The sequence below is a fragment of the Microcebus murinus genome, chromosome 5 (assembly GCF_040939455.1).
Source record: "Microcebus murinus isolate Inina chromosome 5, M.murinus_Inina_mat1.0, whole genome shotgun sequence".
Taxonomy (NCBI): Eukaryota; Metazoa; Chordata; class Mammalia; order Primates; family Cheirogaleidae; genus Microcebus; species Microcebus murinus.
In genome coordinates this window covers 104,744,596-104,765,311 of record NC_134108.1, presented here as the reverse complement: position 1 = coordinate 104,765,311, position 20,716 = coordinate 104,744,596, and the positions used below count along the sequence as shown (strand labels likewise).

At 37.5% G+C, this 20,716-nt stretch overlaps 1 protein-coding gene across 3 annotated transcripts in view; it reads right to left on the bottom strand.

Annotated features, from left to right (window-relative positions):
• Window positions 1-20,716, bottom strand: part of KIF6 (kinesin family member 6) — a 358,750-nt gene that overhangs the window by 195,566 nt on the left and 142,468 nt on the right. For all 3 annotated transcript variants that reach the window (XM_076003384.1, XM_012778297.3, XM_076003385.1), the window contains 3 exons: window positions 18,725-18,868; window positions 17,613-17,699; window positions 11,068-11,171 (listed from right to left, as the gene is read on the bottom strand). In XM_076003384.1, the coding sequence (XP_075859499.1) occupies window positions 11,068-11,171; window positions 17,613-17,699; window positions 18,725-18,868 (335 nt within the window). The remainder of the gene's footprint in view (window positions 1-11,067; window positions 11,172-17,612; window positions 17,700-18,724; window positions 18,869-20,716) is intronic.

The following is a 20,716-nucleotide window of genomic DNA, read 5'->3' as shown; positions in this document are numbered from 1 at the left end:
ATCTACTTATGTATATTACATCTTATGTATACACATACTCATATGTATATACATGTATGTATATATGTGTATATACATATTTGCAAAGATTTTTAAAATTTATTATTTTATTTTATTTATTTATTTATTTATTTATTTATTTATTTATTTATTTATTTATTTATTTTTTTGAGACAGAGTCTCACTTTGTTGTCCAGGCTAGAGTGAGTGCCGTGGCGTCAGCCTAGCTCACAGCAACCTCAAACTCCTGGGCTCGAGTAATCCTTCTGCCTCAGCCTCCCGAGTAGCTGGGACTACAGGCATGCGCCACTATGCCCGGCTAATTTTTTATATATATATCAGTTGGCCAATTAATTTCTTTCTGTTTATAGTAGAGACGGGGTCTCGCTCTTGCTCAGGCTGGTTTTGAACTCCTGACCTTGAGCAATCCGCCCGCCTCGGCCTCCCAAGAGCTAGGATTACAGGCGTGAGCCACAGCGCCCGGCCTATTATTTTATTTTAAATAAAACATAAAGTTTATGCACCAGTTGTCTTTATGATTCAGGCTGCTACTCTGTTTCTGAATTTCCAAATTCAAAATATCTTAAAGGTTTCAGAAAATGTTTCTTATTCAGGGAGTATGTGGAACTCTGTTATGGTTAAAGAAGTGGACAGTAAGATACAAAGCAAACAATTCCAATTTGGAAGCCTTTTATGAACAGTTCCTTCTGGCAATTTATACTTTTTGTTTTGTTTAGCCTTTTAGAGGTACAGTTTTATATCAACTGTATAAGAAAAGCACCACTCTGAAATGACTGATTAACAATATTCTACCCATATATACAAAAAACAAATATTAACTATGAAAATAATTTAAAGTTAAAATTCCAGAAGCAGATGTAATTTAGATCTCAGAACCAACTACGTATATTGCATAATAATTGTTATATACCGAGAGAAAACATTTGTTTTTAATTCACCTGTGAACTTCACTGTAAAACTAGAGTTAACAAAGGGCATTTTTTTCTGCTATTCATTAATTAAGTAAAACAATTTTATTCTGTCACTTGGAGGTATAAAATCAGCAAATTATATTAATTCTTCAAAGATAACCTTAATTTTCTGTAGAAAGTTTAGGAAATACAGCCAGGTAAAAAGAACTGAAAAAAAAAATCACTTTTATTCCCAGTAACATTTTGGTAGTTTTTTCGTCTGGTAGTTTTTCTTTATGTGTGTAGGCATGAGCATGTATACGATCTAAAGAGAGACATTAAAACATGGTTTGATTCTTTGTTTCCAGTAAAGAAGTTTGAAAAAAACATCTATAAATGAAGTAGATTCTTCAGCAACAATAAAAATTGTATCAAGGAATCATAGGGAAATAATAATAGCAATAACAGCTAACATTGATGGAATGCCTGTGGGCCATGCATTTTGTTCAGTGCATAACATGAATTACTTCATCAATCCTAACAGCATTATGAGGTAGGTATTGTCATTACTCTCACATAACACATGAGTACCTGAGATATATAGAGAGGATGTAATTTGCCCACGTCTGATTACAAGATTGAGGCCTACAGAAAGGGAGTGACCATCTTCAGATAGCTAATCTCCTTAGCCTAGAAGGAGAGTCAAGATGAGAATTTCAAGTCTCTTGACTCTCAGTCCATTCATATAAATTTTCTCTGCCTCATCTTAGTGACCTTAAACAAAGTTCAGAAAATAGTTGTGGGCAAAATTCTGAATATTCCAGATAATTCCTCAGTCATTGACACTCTTGAGATGAAATCGATAAGGCCTAGCACACAGTGGATACCAAATCAATGCACGCTGAATCTAAACGCCAGGCAGTGTTTTCTATCAACAGAGACTGGTTCTGAGGACCCCAGTTCCAACCAAATACCCCAAGGCAGCTCTGAGTAGAGGTCCAAGCGATTTGAAATAAATAGTTCATAAAAGAAACCTTCACTAATTCATTCAACAAATATTTACTGACGGCCTACCATGTGCCAGGTACTGTTTCGGGTTCCAGGGACATAATGCTGAAAAATCAGATAAAATTCTCCGTCCTCATGAAGCTCACTCATGAAGTAGGAGGAGATTGACAACGGACAATGAAACATTAAAGGGGATGTTGCTGTTTTGAAGAAAAATAGCTCAGCATAAAGAGGATAAAGAGTGACAAGGGAAGGTGTATTTTAGATGAGGTGGCTTGGGAAGGTCTTGGTGATACAAGATACCTGAGCAAGGAGGTAAGGAAGGAGTGCTTCAGGGGGGAAATGGTGAGGAGATCAGGGTGAAGGAGGGGGAGCTTGGAGGGAAAGAGGCCCTAGATGTTGTCAGGGGCTAGGCCATTTGGGGCCTTTGCAGACCATAAGAGGGGCTCTGGAGAGCGAGGTGTGGTCAGTATCATTTGAAAAATTTTATCCATAATGACAACAAATTAGACAAAACTTTCTTGAGATTTTTTTCCTTCCTTCCTTCCTTCCTTCCTTCCTTCCTTCCTTCCTTCCTTCCTTCCTTCCTTCCTCCCTCCCTCCCTCCCTCCCTCCCTCCCTCCCTCCCTCCCTCCCTCCTTCCTTCCTTCCTTCTTTCCTTCCTTCCTTCCTTCCTTCCTTCCCTCCTTTTTTATATAGAGACAGGGTCTCACTCTATCGCCCAGGCTGGAGAATAGTGGCATGATCATAGCTCACTGCAGCCTCGAACTCCTGGACTCCGGTGATCCTCCTGCTTCAGTCTCCAGAGTAGCTGGGACTATAGGCATGCACCACCATGCCTTCTAATTTAAAAATTTTTTTTTTGTAGAGACAGGGGTCTCACTATGTTGTCCAGGCTGATCTCCAACTCCTGGCTGCAAGTGATCCTCCCATCTTGGCCTCTCAAAGTGCTGGGATTATAGGTGTGAGCCACTGTGCCTGGAGAGATTTTTCATTTTCAAAGGAGCAGTCTGTGTAGGAACAGAGTTTGGTAATGTTTCAAACAATTTTCAACAGATTGTTCAGACTCCTACAAGGGTTTGACTGACCATCTCTCTCTCTCTCTCTCTCTCTCTCTCTCTCTCTCTCTCTCTCTCTCTCTCTCTCTCTCCAAACTCTGTCTCTATCTCTCATCCTTGAAGTGCACAGTTTCCTGACATCTACTCTTCCTACCTCCACAGTGGAAGATATTTCCAGAGAACAAATAATCAGGAGAACTTGTCATGTCATAGAACTCATGCAGCATATGTCATGATTTTGAAATGTGTTTTTAATATAAAACTACTGCAGAGGCCAGCGACAATAAACTGACTATAAAAAGGATAAAGCACTATTGATCTAGAATTAGGTGCTGACCAAGAGACTCTCCCTGAAAGACTGGTTTGATATCGAATTCTTGCTAGGACTATATTAATTCTAATATCATAGGTTATTTAATTATTTATTTATTGTTTCATTTCATCTCTCAAACAAGTCTGAGGATCACACTTTGAGACATATAGTAATTATGAGGGTATATTTCAAATTATATGAGATGGCCTTGATTTTAATTATTCTATCCCATACTTTTTGGAACAAGACATCAAATTTTAGGTTCAAGAGAGCCATTATACCTATAGTTGAAATTTGTTTTATGGTTCTAATCCAGTTCAAACACTGAGGAACTGAATCCAATTAAACTTTTATTAGACTAGCCAATAAAAAAAAAAATTCGAACTGCCGGTTGAATATGGTGGAAATGACTTCTCCTGAAGTCACCTTTAAATGGTAACTTTAAAAGGATGAAAAGCATTGATGGATTTTCTATATGTCACTTCCTCTATAAAGTCTTTCCTCTCTGTTCCCTGCCCTTCACAAAACAACTCCCCTTGCCCCCTCCGGCTGTCTGCCACAGCAGGGCAGCACCATCAGCGAGCAGGCATGTCTGGTAGCCCGCCCCCCTCTCCCTCACCCCTGCCCTCCTGTGGGATTGTTCAGTCTGTCTCTGAGCCCCCCTGGCTCCTGAGACAGTGCCCAGCACGGTGCTGACAGTACCCAATCAGTGTTTATCCACTAAAAAGAATGAATACAGATATACATTTTTAATTTCAAAATGAGATTTGTTTGATGGAAAAATGGGAATTTAAGACTCTTCATTTAGGTATAATTATTTGCATTTCAATAGAAGCATGGCCATCAATGAAGCTTTTATTAGTACAAATGTTCTTTTGAAACAAATTCTGTGTGGGTTTTATAATACTATGTGTTTGGCTTTAAACTATATTTAGTCTTAAATTATTTAATTTTATAAAGAATGACTTGTTAAAAGAAACGCCCCACACAGACGGGATTTGGGGTATAAGAAAAAGGACAGACTCACAAGTGACTTCGGATTTTCTGGCTTGGGCAGCTGTAAGGCTTGGAGAGACGCTGGCTGGCGGATGGGGGATAAAGCGACCAGACCAAAACCGAGACCAGGTCTGGGAAGGATGGAGAGGAGATCATTACGGGGCATGGTGAGTGCAGGCCCAGCTGTTAGGTAGGAGCTCCTTTTCCCCCCCCGACTTAAAAATATCCAACGAATGGAATATTTAATTACATGTGAAAAGATATCAGAGGAGGGAAAGGGGTAACGTGGCTAAGTTAAAAGATAAATTCAGTTGGCAATCCACCTACAATACGCCGAATATAGGAGATATGAGCCTGTGGATACTGATTACTACCTACCTCAAATCAGGTCAGAGAATTTCCAAGCTGACCCTTGGTCTTGGCCTCAGTCTTATATTAACTCAATACCGGTCCCTCCAAAATTTTAAGTCTTCAGTTTCAACCTTCCTCTAAAGACCCAGAATTCAACCTGTACAGCGTACATTCCTTCATGGAAAAAACTTAGCACTTCTTCTCTTTCCTTTCCCAGTTTTTCCTCCTCATAGCCTGTTTTAAAGTTGTAAATGTTGCTACTTCTCCCTTCTTTACTTCTTTTAAATTTGTGACTATCAACTTCTATTGATTCTTTCTCAACAAGGCCTCTCAGATTTTTCTCCTCTTTTCTATCCTAATTGTCACCACTCGAGTCTTTTCCCTCATCCTCACTCTCAACCTGATTATGCTATCTTCTGATTCCTCGCTCCAGCCATTCTGTCCATTTCTATGAGAGCAGCAATCCTAAAAATATCATCCTGTAAGTTCTTTCATGGCAACTTTACTAAAATTGTAACTCTTGTTTTATTTTCTTTCCACTTTCTGCTGTCTGAAATGCTCTATATTTTAGTTATTTATTTTGTGCATTAGCTCTTTCCTCACAAGAATATAAGTTCCATGAGGTCAAGGACATTATTTTGTTCATTCCTATATTTCCAGTACCTAGAACAGTTCCTAGCACAGAGAAAGAGTACAATAAACATTCACTGAATAATGAATGAACTGTGATACTCTTAAATCACAGTAAGTTTCCTAGTCACCATTAGATAAAATACTGACCCCTCTGTGTATGGTATTCATAACCCATCATGAGATCACCATTTATCTGTCTAATCCTATTCTTCAATTCCTCAGCGAGAACTCAGGATCCTGCCAGGCCAGTTTCAGTTCAGATCCTCATTAGTTAGTGCTTGCTGTATGTAAGCCCCCATGCCGGTCTCCTGCCATTCTCTGCCCTCCCCCCCTGCCCTCCACACCCTCCTTCCCTGTCAGCACCTTTCCTAGAATGGTGCCTTCATCCTCCTGATGTCCGTCAAGGTTTATTCAGCTTACTCCAGGGCTGAAATCTGCACCGACTTACCCCAATTCTGAATTCCTACATAATGATTTGGATTTTTATTATTAGAGTCAGTGAATAATGTTTTTAAACCATAGGTAATAAACCAATATTAAATTTAAAATCATAGAGCTGAAAAGAGCACATAAATACCATCTAGTTCAACTCTTTCACTTTACACATAAGGAAACTTAAATCTAGAGACCCATTAAAAATTAACATGGGTAGAATTGGAACTAGAATTAAGGTTTAAAATTCATAGTGTCCATTTATTATTTTCACTACTATGCTCTCTTGTTCTCTATTTTTATATTTCTATATGTAATCTATATATCTCTATATTTGAGTATATCTATATATTCAGTTTGAGAACAAATTGATTTGCATGAAGTTTTTTTTTTTCTGTTACAAAAGGATCCAGATGTTTATAGATATCTAGGTACTTTGGGAAAACTTGAGTTCATGAGTTCATGATACAATTTCATCTCAGAATTAAAATGCTGCTATCCTGAAAATATTCCATTCACTTTGATTTGGGCCAGGACATAATGCTTCCAACCTAGTCAAAGGTCTACAGGCTTACTATTTTACTAGGAACAATGATGTGCATGTTTAGAGAATCAATCACAATCAAATCTTCACCCAAGAAGTTCTGTATAAACATTAACTTGGCTATACAGACTTTATCCAGCTGTTTTTAAATTTACCCATGGTAGGGGGGAGGGAAGTTGTAAACTAAAAATATCACAATAACTAAAGGCTGACATCTAGAATCCTCTTCAATTAAAGCATCCAAGTCCATGCAACAAATATTTACATTCAGTGCTGAAATGTTGGGAAATGGCTCAAAAATTTGATAGGCTAGATATTAGCAGACCTCTCCAAACTGCTCAATGCATACTGCATAGAATTTCATGTCTACTAAGTATCTGCGTTATGATATTCTTCAGAGAATGTCTGACAGGATTTCCTTATGCCATGCCAATCAACATAACCCCAGGAATCTGCAGGGCAGAGAAATGGCTGAGAGCCAGAACAATTCTGCCCCTCTGCCCTGCCAAGCTGCAGGATCCTTCCTCTTTCCAACTCCGCTATCCCCCACCTCCTGCCCCACCACCTGTAGAGTTTGGGTGCGATGGGAGGAATGAAGCTGATTCTCATTCCTAAGTAAATGTCCAGGGGCCCAAGAAGGCAAAGGCGTATGCCACTAATGTCACATTCGTGCCACATTAACTCTAATGCCACATTAAGGGCAAATTTTAATTTATCTCTTTTACTTTAAAATGATAAAAGACTCTTAACTCTGCTGAAATTTAGGTTGTACTTGATGTTCAATCTAGCTAATTATGGCAAAACATAATGATAACAACAACATAACAAAAATAATTAGAACAGAACACATTATCTGAATAATCCACACTGTCAGTGTGAACAAGTACCAAATTTACTCTGTTGTTGTGAAACTCTATGCTTTGCTTTGTCAGGGTGGAGGTGGTTTGCAATGTTTGTTCTCTGTAACTGTTGGGCCAGATATCACCAATAAGACACAATGTTATATAGTACACTTCTCTTGACAGCAGAGAAGTCATTTCACTGGGAACTGTTGGAGTTATTTAGTAGCACATGAACTAGTTTTACATGATTCCTGAGCTCAAAAGTAATCATTACTATCTTTGCATTCTCATTGTGTTTTGTTTATATCTTCTCATAATGCATATATATTGCATCATCATTACTTATCCGTCACCACCATTAAATTGTGGGCTTCTTGAGAACAGGAACTAGATTTTGCTCATATTGGTGTTTCTCTCAGGACCTAACATAGAGTTTTGTGAATGCTAGATGAATAATAAATGTTGAATGAATAAATAAACTAACCAAACAAAAAAGCTAATGAGAACTCTATACACTATGTAGAATCTGTTCAGATTGACATTTGCACATTTGTTATCTATGGGTCAACAGAAATCAATCTAAGATCTAAGAGTCCTTTAGTATTTTTATTTATTTTAACAATTTTATTTCTCCTCATTCTATCCCCCAAATTCCTGTGAATGGAAATTTTGATAATATCAGTAACTTATAAACAGAAAAATTCATCTATAGAATAAATGGAAAGTTAGTGAAAAAGATATAAGTACTATGAATATTAAGTATCATAAAGAAGCTATAATAAAATTTGCTCATTCTTATTGCTTTTTATACTTTATTGCATTTTTATTTTTGCTAAAGTACAGTCTGTAGTAGTTCTTTGAAGAAAAAGATCTAGGGTGGTAGCCTTTCTGTCTCAAAATGGGTATATCTTCAAAATGCCTTTATTTCATCTTCACATTTGAAGACAAATTTGGCTAGATTCAGAAAAAAATACATTTAAAGTACTTTTTGTCTTGTTTTATAGCATTAGATGTTCTTGTTTCCAAAGTTGCTGATGAGAAGTCAACTTTAAATAAAATTCTTGTGTTTTAGTAATATTTTTCCCCTCTCTGGTAAATTTTGGGATTCTTTGCTACATTTTGAGGATCTGAAAATTCTCTACAATGTGACTATACAGCTAAGCAGTTGGTAACTTTTTCATTCTGAAGTTGTACATCCTTTTACTAGTTCTAGAAAATTCTTAGATATTATTTCTTCAACTGTTGTCTCCTTTGCATTATCTCTATTTTCTCCTCCACAAACTCCAATTCATTAGATTTTGGTAAATCTAGAGCTGTTCTCCATGACTCTTTTCTGTTAAACTTTCTATCTCTTTGTCTGTTTATCTTACATTCTGGAATAATTCCTTAGTCCTGATCTTCCTAGCTCACTAACTTGTCCCTCAGTTTTTTTATTCTGCTATTGAGCCATGTATTAAATTCTTAATGATAACAATTAAATTTTTCATATCCAAGACCTCCTCCTGATTTTGTTTTTTAAAAATCAAATCCCATTCTTGTTTCATGAATGTAATGGTATATATTATTTCTCTAAAAAAAATTAATCACTCCTTTTGTAGGGCCCTGCAAGTTGTAAATTCTTCTTGTTCTTGTCTTTCTCAGACTTTTGGTAGTCCTCATATTTCTATTTCTAGCCATTCCTGACTGTGAGCTCATCTTTCCCAGACTCTCAGGTATCTCAGCTTGGGCAGCCAGACTTGGATGAGGAGCTAAAGCAGCTGCAGGTACTTGCGTTCCTTGGTGTTTTCCATGAGAATAGGGGAACGGGCAGAGCTGAAGACAGCAGCAGGTCTTCAGAGCTTCTCTTGTCCCTCTCTGCCAGCTACCTGGGACCCTTCTCTGTTTCTCCATCCTCTCACTGGGAAGGAGGAGTGCACAGGTCATAGGGACAACTGCACCCACTACAAGCGCTCTACCAAATGCTGTTCCCAGCCCTCTCCTGCTCCAGGGTTCCACACTTGCGGACATGGGGCCACCATCACTCTGCACCAGTGTCTTGGTTTATCCTTTTCTCCTGCCCATCTCTACCCCCACCTTTCAGCCTCTCGGGAATCCCTTGAAGCCTCTAGTCCCTTGAGAAGTCCACTTCTTGTTTTCAGGTCTGGCAAGAGATTCACGTGTTTCTGTAATTCTGTTTCTGAGTTCTATAATTCTCTAGATTTGGTACAGCAGAGGGAACCTGCAGCACACACTTAACTCAATCTGACATACTGAAACCATCACATTCAGAATCTCACCCATAAACAGAGCCTCCTGAGCAACATGCAGGATATATGGGGATTAGAAAAAACACTAGTACTTACTGGATATACTGCTCTTAGATACAATTTCCAGCCTTCCCCCATTTGACTCTGCCTCACAGGAAACTGCATTTCCTGACTTCATTAACAACTGAATTCTGGGTAAGTTCAGCCAATGAGCAGCACTGATGGAAGACTGGAAGGGGGATGAGGGAGGAAACAAGGATGCCCCTGGATGATGTCTTAAATAGCACCTGTGGGTGGCTTCTCAGTGGCCACAGCTCCTGGCAGGCAGCACTCATTATGGTCTAGCTCCTGCTGGTCAGCTCCATGGATTTTGGTAATGCCAGCTTCTCCTGTGGTCCGGCAGTCCTATGGGTAGGAGCTCCTGTTGTTACTGACCTCTGAAGTGCTTCATCATTTCCTATTTAGCTTCCAGCAATCTCCTCTTCTGTGCAATTTCCTATATTAAGTTCTTTCTGTTGAAAGGCCTAGAGTGGTTTTGTTTTCCTGGATGGATCCTGACTTGCAGATCAAAATTCTCAGGAGACATTTTCTCAGATACTAATTGGTAATTCATTTCTTTTGGGGGAAAGGAGAACCACAGTGAAGAAAGTCTCAGCTTTCAAAGATCTTAATGTCTAAGACATTTTAAGTTAGTCTAAGTTATTTTAAGAAGTGACGTGAAAATTTTTAGAATGTGAATTTTTGGCAATATATTCCCCTTTTAAATACACCACAAAATAGTTTCACAGAGAAATACTTAGGGGCCTATCATATTATTAAATAGTGTTCTAGAATTAGGAAACACTATCTTGGAGGAGTGAAAGCTTTGTCTGCAACAGAAACCTTGCTTAAGCCTTCTCAAGCTTTAGACCCACCTCAGGGGCCACATGAAATAGTTTAAAGAAAACTACTTTTATTGTCTCCCTTATTTACTATTTTCTCTGTTGAAGGAAGCTTAGGTGAAATGGTAGAATATCTTTAGAAAAGTCTTATGTGTTTTTTTTTTTCTTACTTGGAAACAGAGAATGCCAATGCCCTCTAAGCCTAGTACATTCTTACCACTCCACAAATGCTTAATAAGCAGCACACGAATGACAAGAGCCACCACCGTGGCTCATGATCAGAGAGAGAAGGAGAGCCACATTGTGCCACTGATACACCATAGGGCTGCAAATCTCAAGGCTCTGAAAGATGCTGCACTTGTACAAAGCCCTGAATACCTGCTTTCACTGCCAGTTTGTTTGAGCTATAATATATGGGCCATCTATTTATTAAAGGAGAAAGCTTACTTTGGCATGGGATAAATTGGTGCTTGCAGCAAGATGCCGTTTAATACAAAGGATGTGTCTTGAATTCCTTTCAGATCTGAGCTCCACAGCTTAAGAGTGTTTGGTGTGTGTGTTTTAAAATTGCATGACTATTATACAATCCCTTTCATTCAGCTGGCGCGAGAAGGATATTCCCATCCTCTTTTATGCACTGTTCTTTACTTCCTCAAAGCTGAGGTGGCAAAAACACTGCCAGCCTTATCCAGCTTTTCATGGAAAGCTGCCACTCTTCACTGGCGCCTACGTGCAATTTCAGACTGTCCCAGGAGAACTTCATGCTTTGAGGTGAATTCATAAAGTTAGGGCCAACAAAGAAGTTAACATAAACTTTCACTGCTAGAAAGGAGAAAAAGTCTGCAGGCTTACTGAAGGAGCTCTGCTTCTGTGAGTGCCTCAGTCCTCTGCTCCCCGGTGACAATGGCCAGTTCATCCTTCAGCTCCTGGATTTCCTTCTGTAGACGGATAATCATCTGCAAATGGCGAGGAGGCAGAGGAAATGTCAACTTCTCATTAAGGTGAACTTAGTGGCAGGGAACATACATCTTTTAAAATGATGAACTACTTTAAAGACACAAAAATGTATAATGACATAAAAGGCACTCCTATACCTACCAGCTAACTTTGTTAAATCTTAACATTTTGTCAAAATAGTTAAATAATTTTTTTTTTTTTAACAAATAAAACATCACTGATTTAACAGGAACCTCCATGCCTATTCCCCTTCCATCCTTCCTGGGGGATCACTGTGATGAATTTAATGGGTATCATTTTCCTGCATGTTTTCATACATTTACTCCATATGTATGGGTGTGCTCATAAATAATGTATGGTATCATTTTGCATGCCTAAATTTTATGTATATGTTACATTACTGCATGTAATTGCAACTTGTTTTTCCCCTTCACATTATATTTTTGAGCTTATTTATATTGCTTCATGTGGCTCTAGTTCATTAATTTTCATGGATATATAGTATTTCAGTAAATGATTATATCACAATTTGTTCAACTATATCTCTTGTTGATGGAAATTTAGGATTTTTGCTTTTGCTATTAGTGTTATTGTGAATATTATAAATCTCTTTGGACATACATGTGAGAGTTTCTCTATAATGTGCACTTAGAACTAGGATTTCTTGGTTGTGGAGTATGTGCATCTTGCTTTTATTATTACACATATTGTTAAAACACTCTTCAGAGTAGTTGTACAAATGTACATTCCCATCAACTATATATGTAAGTTCTTGTTTCCCCACATTTTTGTCACTGTGTAATCTTGACAGATATTTTAATTTTGCCAATCTGGTAGGTATAAAATGATATATCATTTTAGTTCTAATTTGCATTTTTATGATTATTAGTGAGGCTGGTCATCTTTGCATATGTATATTGGCAGTTTGGGTTTCTCCTCCCAAGAATTATTTATTCATTCTTGCCTATGTTTCAATTGACTTGTTTTTCTTTTCCTTATTGATTTGCAGGATTCTGTATATATTCTAGATGTGAATTTTTTGTTAGTTTTATGTAATACACCTGTTTTCTCCCGATCTATATCAAGTTTTTCACTTTGTGGTGTTCTTTTTGTTAAATGGAAAACAAACGCCACATGTATTCACCATTAAATTGGTACTAATCGATCAACACATAAGCACATATGGAAATAGCACTCATTGGGTGTCGGGCAGGTGGGAGCGGGGAGGAAGGGATGGGTAAGGGATGAGACAGGTGTGGTGTGCGCTGTCTGGGGGATGGGCATGCTTGTCGCTGTGACTCTGGTAGTGAAAAGGCAATTTATGTAACCAAAACATTTGTACCTTCATAATATTCTGAAATTAAAAAAAAAAAGAAAGTTCTGAATTTCAATATAATCTAAATAGCAACTCCTTTCTTTATGGGTTATGCTTCTGCGTTTTCTCAAAGAAAATCTATCTTGCTGAAATATATAGAAATATATTCCTATTAGATCTTTTAAAAGTGCTAAAGCTTTGATTTCTACATTTAGGTGGATTTTATTTTGTGCAAAATGTGAAATAGGGATTATATTTCAATTTATTTTTATATGGCTAACCATATAAGATTTGCTATTATAATTACATTGTATGACATGTTCGCATATATAAATGTGTCTGTTATTGGGCTGTTGGTTAAAAACATTTGCCCATTTGACTACATGTATGGCAATACCATACTGTTTTAATTACCATCTCTTGAGAAATTTTGGCATCTAGATAAGAGGAGCCCCTGCCATCTTGTTCTTTTCCAAAATAGATTTGGCTATTCTTGGCAATCTTCTGTTTCAATGTAAATTTTAGACCAAGCTTGTCAAATTCTACCAAAGGCCCTTCTCAAATTTTAACTGGGATTGCCTTTAATAAAAAAGCTACTTTGGTAAGACTTGCAAAATTTAATGATTAAATCATCCTATCCATAAACATGGTGTAGCTTTCCACTGATTCCCTTCTATAAAGATTTATAATTTCCTCTATAAATATCTTATATATCTTTAATTATATTTTATGCCAGGAATTTAAAGGTTTTTGTTGACATTATAAATGGAATTTCCATAAAATTATATTTTCTCATTGTTGGCTTCTGGTGTGTAGGAAGGCAAATTATTTCTATATGTGGATAATGTAACAAATAATTTTCTGAACTTTTTTTGGTTCTGTTTATCATTAAATATTTTTGGATGTTCTATATAACCAATAAAATTGTCTGCAAGTAACGATAGATGTTTTTATTCCTTTCTAAATCTCATGTATTTTATTTCTTGTTATTGCCTCATTGTCCTAACTACAACTTCCAAGCACAATTCTTAAGATACTCTTGTTTTTAATCCCTTCTAACATTCCACTTTTAAAATGATGTTTACTGTAATTTATGGGTAATATTCTTAATCAGTTTAAAGATTTCACTAATATTCATAGTTTGATGGGTCTTTTCAAGGTATGGATGAATGTTTAATGTTCTCAAATACTTTTTCTGCAACTAGTGATAAAATTATAGAAATATTCTCTTTTAAAAATGTGAATGTAATGAATCATATTAATTCATGAGATTTCGTTTTTTATTATGAACTATTTCAGATATACAAGATGGGATAAAAGAATACCTTATACCCATTATTTACCTTAAGCGAACATCCATGTAATCCAGTACTTAAGAAATAAAACATTACAGACCCTTTTGAAGCCCTCACCCATGTATAGCCTTCCCTAAATGAATTTCCCATTACCATTATTCTAAATTTGGTTTTTATTTTTCCTGTTTTTTTTTTTTCCTTTTACTACATAGATATATTTCTACTGATAGACTGTCCTTAAATTCCTGAAATGAGCCCAACTAGGTCATGATACCACATGTCATATTAATGATCTTATGATCAAAATACAAAATTCCTGAAACAAAAATTAGCAGGCTGAATTCAGCTTTTATTCATTTTTGAATATTTGGTATTACTCCAAAATTAAACAAAACAAAACATTGAGTGTAGTCCTTTTTCCTTCTTTCTTTCCTCTTTCTCTTTCCTTCCCTCCCCACACTTCTCCTCCCCTCCCCTTCCCCTCCCTTCCTTTCTCTCCTTTCAGTAGCTTTGCTGATTTTCTAACTTCTTTGCTTAGAGGTTTCCAGACTAAGAGAGTTGTAAAATTTGAACTTCAAATCTATGTGAGGTAGAGCCTAGGGTTTCAAATTTTCACAGAAACTACTCTTTGTTCTACCTGGAGTCCAGTCTAAGGCAGACAAGCTGCCCTCACGTCTCCCTATGCCAGTAGCTAGATTTCTATTTTTTTCTGGTTCACTCTTTCACTGGTTTTGTGTTGAGGAGAGGAGAGGATGTCTTAGGTTCAATATTCATCCTGCAAAGCCCCAGGCCTTTCTATGCCTTTGTTATAACTCTACCGCTCCACTCCAAGACAACTGCAGTCTCAGCTTTGTTTCTGGCCCAGGAGAATTCCCTTACTTCCTTTCAACCTTAGATATATATTTCAAAGATACTTGTGAAATTTTATATAGGTGACTTTCAAGTTATCTGAACCACATCAACAGGACCAGAAGTCCCGGAGAACATGATACTGAGTGTTTTGAACATGTCAGTGCTCCTAGAATTTTATTTAAATGTACCAGATAGTGTGGGTTTTGTTTGTTTGCTTCTTTTCAAAAACATCCTCAGTATTATCAAGCTACACAGAATGAAAATCCTAAGACAAGAGCTTTGTGAGTCATTCATTTTTACCCTCTTCTTCTAAATTAATATTGATGCCATATTTTCTGTTTTTACTAAGGCTTTTAAAGTCTAATCTTATATCAAGTTATTTTTTTTATTGTATTGAATAGAAATCTCAAAACGAAGCCCAATTTCCATGGTTTTGAGATTAGCAGAGTCAATTAGCACCTCTCATCAAATTACTGCAATTAGCACCTCCCATCAAATTACTGCAGGAACTCTGGAATTAGAGCCATCCTTAGATTGTGGCCCATGCCTAGTCACCACAGACTCTGGTCATGTTCACACTTATCTAATCACCTTATACCTTATAAGGTATAATCACCTTATACATATATAAATATAATGTGATTATATTTAATCACATAAATATAATTGGTATGATTTTGCTTAAAAAGTCCTCAGGACTCACTGCACGTCTTCCTAGTGGAGCAGGTGAGAAGAGCACGAGCTCTTGACTCAGGCTGTTTGGGGTTGAAGTCAGTACTGTGACTCTGAGCCAGATTTAGCACCTTTGTGCCTCAGTTTTGTTATCTGTAAAGTGGATCTAGAGGTAGCATCTACTCATAAGGTTGTCTTGAGAATTACTCATAAGGTTGTCTCTGAGGTACCAATACTTGTAAAGAAAGCAGGGAAAACCCTTGGTGGTCCTGATTTTACGATGCCTTCACATTTGCCATTAAATTTTGAGAATAATATATACAAAATCCCAAAAACCAAGCTTTGTCTTGGGTGGCTTGTTGGACACATTCTCAGTCGCCACGTGTGCTTCAGACAAGCTCCACACATAAAATAACGAACAGTAATGTCAGTTTTTAGAAGCAATTATAAAAGAGACCAGGAAATAACACTTGTCAATTACCAGATCATTTTGCACCAGGAAGACCTCAACGTTTGTTCAATTATCAGCTATTAGCTTTTGACTCCTCATTTCTCTTTTCTTTAAATCTCTCACAGACCCACATCAAACGCATGATAATATTTACCTTTCTTCAAATGCCTCAACTTCCTTCAAAGAAAAGTCTCTCTAGCCAAATTTAAAGAAAAAAAAATCCTCCAGTGTCTAATGTTTATTTTCCTTAAATTATGAACTAACTTTTGTCTCTAGGCTAATCACTTCATTACTGTCTTTCTCACTCTGCACAGCAATGCTAGAGGGCTGATGGAAAGGTAGGGACAACACGAAGCTTCACCGGAGGAGTTCACGTTCCCTTTCCTTTTTCCAGCAGGAGCACTGCATGGTGTCTGACCACACAGACCTGGAAATACATCCTGCTTCACCCATTGGTTTCTCCAGGGGAGAATTCCATCAGGGGAGCAGGATGAAACAGATAGCTCCATTACTCCTTTGTCCTCTTTCCTTCTATCTGTCAATGGAATGATTCCAGGGGAGAAAGGGCAAACAATCAATCGATAGGAAGTAATTAATACGGGTAACAGTGATTTGAGAAATGTTTTTTTTGAATTTGAGAAATCTGTAAACGAATCACTGTCAGGAAAGATTTCACATCTTTTTTTTTTTTTTTTAATAATGCCTACTACTAATCCTAATAACAGCTTGTTTTCTAGAGAAATAAGAAAAGCTGAGTAATTTGAAAAATAATATAATCTTTTTTGTTGTTGTTGTTGAGACAGAGTCTCGCTCTGATGCCCAGGCTAGAGTGCAGCAGCGTTACCACAGCTCGCTGCAACCTCAAACTCCTAGGCTTTAGCGATCCTCTGCCTCAGCCTCCCAGGTAGCTGGCACTAGAGGTGCACACACCACGCCCTGCTAAGTTTTCTTTTTTTTTTTGTAGAGATGGGGTATTGCTCTTGCTCAAGCTAGTTGCAAACTCCTGACCTAAAGCAATCCTCTTGCCTTGGCCTCCCAAAGTGCTAGGATTATAGGTGTGAACCACCATGCCTGTCCTATATAATCTTAATTATAAAATTTGACAAAATTAAGATATTTTGTTAGCATTTTCAGTGTTGTCATGAGTTGATTAGTGCTTTCATTTATAGGAAACTAACAAAATAGAGACAAGAGAAAATATCTGCATTTATAATGAATAGCTGAATCAGGTAACATGTTTTATTGTTGTTTTTTTTTTTTTTGCTTAAAAAAGGTGCTTTGATAAAGCAGTATTTATTGTTATAAAACTAGAAGCTTGGGTATGTTACATGGATAAAACCCACAATTAATTTTTAAAAAATCACTAGAATAAGTAACAGAGCAGTTATGCAAAAGATAGCTCTATTTATTAACCTTTAGGACTTCTTTTTCTTTATAAGCTTTTATAAAAGATGGCCAATTATTATCTCTAGAAAGTTAAACTTATGTAAATTGAAGGGATAGGTCCTGCATATAAATATAATTGGTATGATTTTGCTGAACAAGTCCTCAGGACTCACTGCCCGTCTTCCTAGTGGAGCAGGTGAGAAGAGCACGAGCTCTTGACTCAGGCTGTTTGGGGTTGAAGTCAGTACTGCGACTCTGAGCCAGATTTAACACCTTTGTGCCTCAGTTTTGTTATCTGTAAAGTGGATCTAGAGGTAGCATCTATCATAAGGTTGTCTTGAGAATTAAATAAGTTAATGCCTTTCTAGCCCTCGGAACATGCCTAGTACAGAGTAAGTGCCCCTACAAATTTTGGCTAATCTTTGATATGCTTTGATTTTGTTAACATGGTCAATTAAAAGTTGCTTACCAATCTGGGATCGATTTCTTCATTGAGAATAGCTTCATTCTTTATTAGCGCCACTCGTTGTGCAAATCTACACGTAGATATAGACTCCTAAGAAAGCAAAATAACTTCTTAAAATAATATGGCACAGAGAGATATTTCTCTCTAAATGAAACGTTTTATTAACAGAAAAAAGGTGGACATGTAAAGGGTGATATGTATTAAAATACACAATGAGGACATATGCCTCCAAATTAGGAAGATTTGCTCTAGGACATTATTTTTTAATAAAAATTTTTCTTTGGCTTAATAAAATGACCAATGCCAAAAAAGTTGGAGGTCCTAAGGTCTTAAGTGGCAACTGGTACACTATGTATTTTCAATTATCGATCTGTTAAATCAGCGCTACACATAAAAATCATAACCATATAGCAGGTACTATAATCCACAAACATGAAAGACTATAAAGTTTATTTGTAAACTTATTTTGTATTTGTAATTTTATAAAAATTTATTTGTAATTTTATAAAATTACATTTGTAACAGACCAAAAAGAGAGGCCTTTTAAGCCATCTTACAATCAAAGGCTTGGCCTTGTTTTGAGAGTCACTCTACCACTTTCTGTTTTCCTCTTTTGGAGAGCATCTGGACCCCAAACATTGAAGTGAAATGTGTGAGACATCGACCAGCTCTAACAGAACTGAGAAAAACCATTCAGCAGCAGCCCCTGCCCAGGCAATCTGGGTGCTGCACCCAGCAACCTATCTAGGGACATATCTCAGAGATATCTCCAAGGTATCCAGATCACAGTGGTCAGGACCAAACTGGGCAAGAGAAGCTGAAGGGTCACCTCTCTCACTTCTCTGGGTCAGGTAACTAACCCATCATCAGAAGGCCTTCCAAAGTTTATATGTGAGGCTTCTGAATCAAACCATACTGGGCTATGTGAAGTCAGTTCTCAAACTGGGTAATAATGATGCTGGCAACTAACTCAAGGCTTGAATTCTGTAAGGCATTTACCTCTGAAGGAATATCTCAACCCAGCTGAAAAAGTGGAAACCCACCCAGGGCCCTCAACTCAATCTCAGGAACTAGCAATAAAATCCAGAAAAAAAAAAAAAAAAAAAACAGCATACGTCAATATTCCTTTTCTCCAATGAGAGTGTTGCAATCATAGTCGTCATGCAGTTCCCTCCCAAACTGTCTCTTAAGACACTGGTCATCATGGAGTTCCTATAAGGAATGTGTGAACGGTGTTTTTCTGAAAGGGCAATGATAACCTGTGGCAAAGTGGAAAAATAATGGCATTAACTTAGTAGAAAATGCATGTCTGACAAACAAGTGAGCTTCAACAGCAATGAAGATACAAAAAGAAATGATAAATAAATGCAGGGTGACACTCAAAACTTGGACACAGAATAAATACCTTAACAACATTCAATACAAAAAACGGTCAAGATGGAATAAAATAAATGCAGCATAAATGTAGCATTGTGAGCCCTGTAATTTTTGGACAGATAAAATAACTTGTATAGAATTGGATACACTATTATTCTGTTTTCAGCTACTGAGAAATTTATACAAAAACCGCAAGAGTAAATCATGCCTGATTACTTTAAACCTACCAAAATTGGGCTGTATGCCCTATCTCCAAGGTAGCAGAGACAGGACAATAAATAAGAACTGTGGGAAGAAGGATAGGTTGAGATCCCAGATCCTGGCACGAGATTGTCTAGGGGCAAGTCCTAGTCTTACTATGGCATGTCACTCAACATCTCTGCCTCAGTCTCTTTATCTGTAAAATAGAGATAAAAACAGTATCTATTTCATAGGTAGCTTGGATGATTAAAAGAGTTAAAATATGTAAATTACTGAGTAGCACCTAGCCCATAATAAGTGCTATTTATGTGTTTGCCGTCATTGTAAGTGATGGGGTACTTGACCTTTGTTTAACTCCAGCTTGCTCATCTTACTCTCCATGAGTTTCCTAGGTACTTACTGGGAAGATACTAGAGGGATGAATGTCCAGTGGACGAAAGGCTGCTGGGTTCATCCCAGAGAGAGGCACCAGGGCTTATCCTGGGCAGAAATATCCAGTGCTAGGATGTTCATTGCAAAGCAGCAGGAATCAGTTACCCACAGACTGTGTGTCTTCAGGGGCATTACAAGATTCTGGCTCCTGAAAATACTTCTGCCAACGCTTGTCATTGTTCTAGTCCCCCTTCCTCCCAGGTGTATAATTCCCATCATCAGGACCCCTTCTCCTTTGATTACAAAACAAGATGGGAGCACTGTTTTTTGAAGGTTGTTTTGAGGAAAACATCCAACTATACCACTAGTCTCATTTTAAATTCATGACCACAGATGTTACGATCCAACAATTCTGAAATATCTCTCTCAAAAATCACTTTTCAGCTCTCAGAAATGAGGCCTTTGCTCCTTCTCCTTTTTATGCAAATTGATATCCACCCTCTCCTCCTCTCCTCAATTTTGATTTGAGCTGACAGCCACGCTTCTACCAGAACTTCTACCAGAACAACTACCAGAACTTCTACCACGCTTCTACCAGAACTTCTACCAGAACAACTACCAGAATCTTGTGCCTCTATCACTAAATCCCTTGTACACTCTGCCCTTCCTCTTGTTTCTGTCCTGCTCCAGTCTAAGTCCAGCCCTCCATCCTTTCCCTCCTCTGCTCTCACTTTGCTCCTACAATCACCTCCTTTCTCTTCTGCATTAAATTCTCTCCCTCATCTGGATGATTCCCATTCTGCATGCCCACTACAGACTACACTGAGATGGCTGTTGGCCGAGGTCATCAGCAACCTCCATTGTACCCAAAGCATTGATTGTCAACTTACTAGACTTCTGAGTTGAATAAGCACTCAACTTAGGTACTCACTGCCTACTCTGGGAAACACCTTATTCACTTGTTAATTGGAACACCATGCTTTCCTGGTTTTCAACTCTCCTCAAAAACTATATATATTAGAGTGTCCAGGGAAAGCCCTGGTGAGGAAACAATTTTGAGCAAAATTTGAATGATCAGAAGTGGGAAGCTGCATGAATATCTGGAGCAAGAGCATCCCAAGCAAAAGGAGCAAGAAGTTCAAAGCCTCTGCTATGGG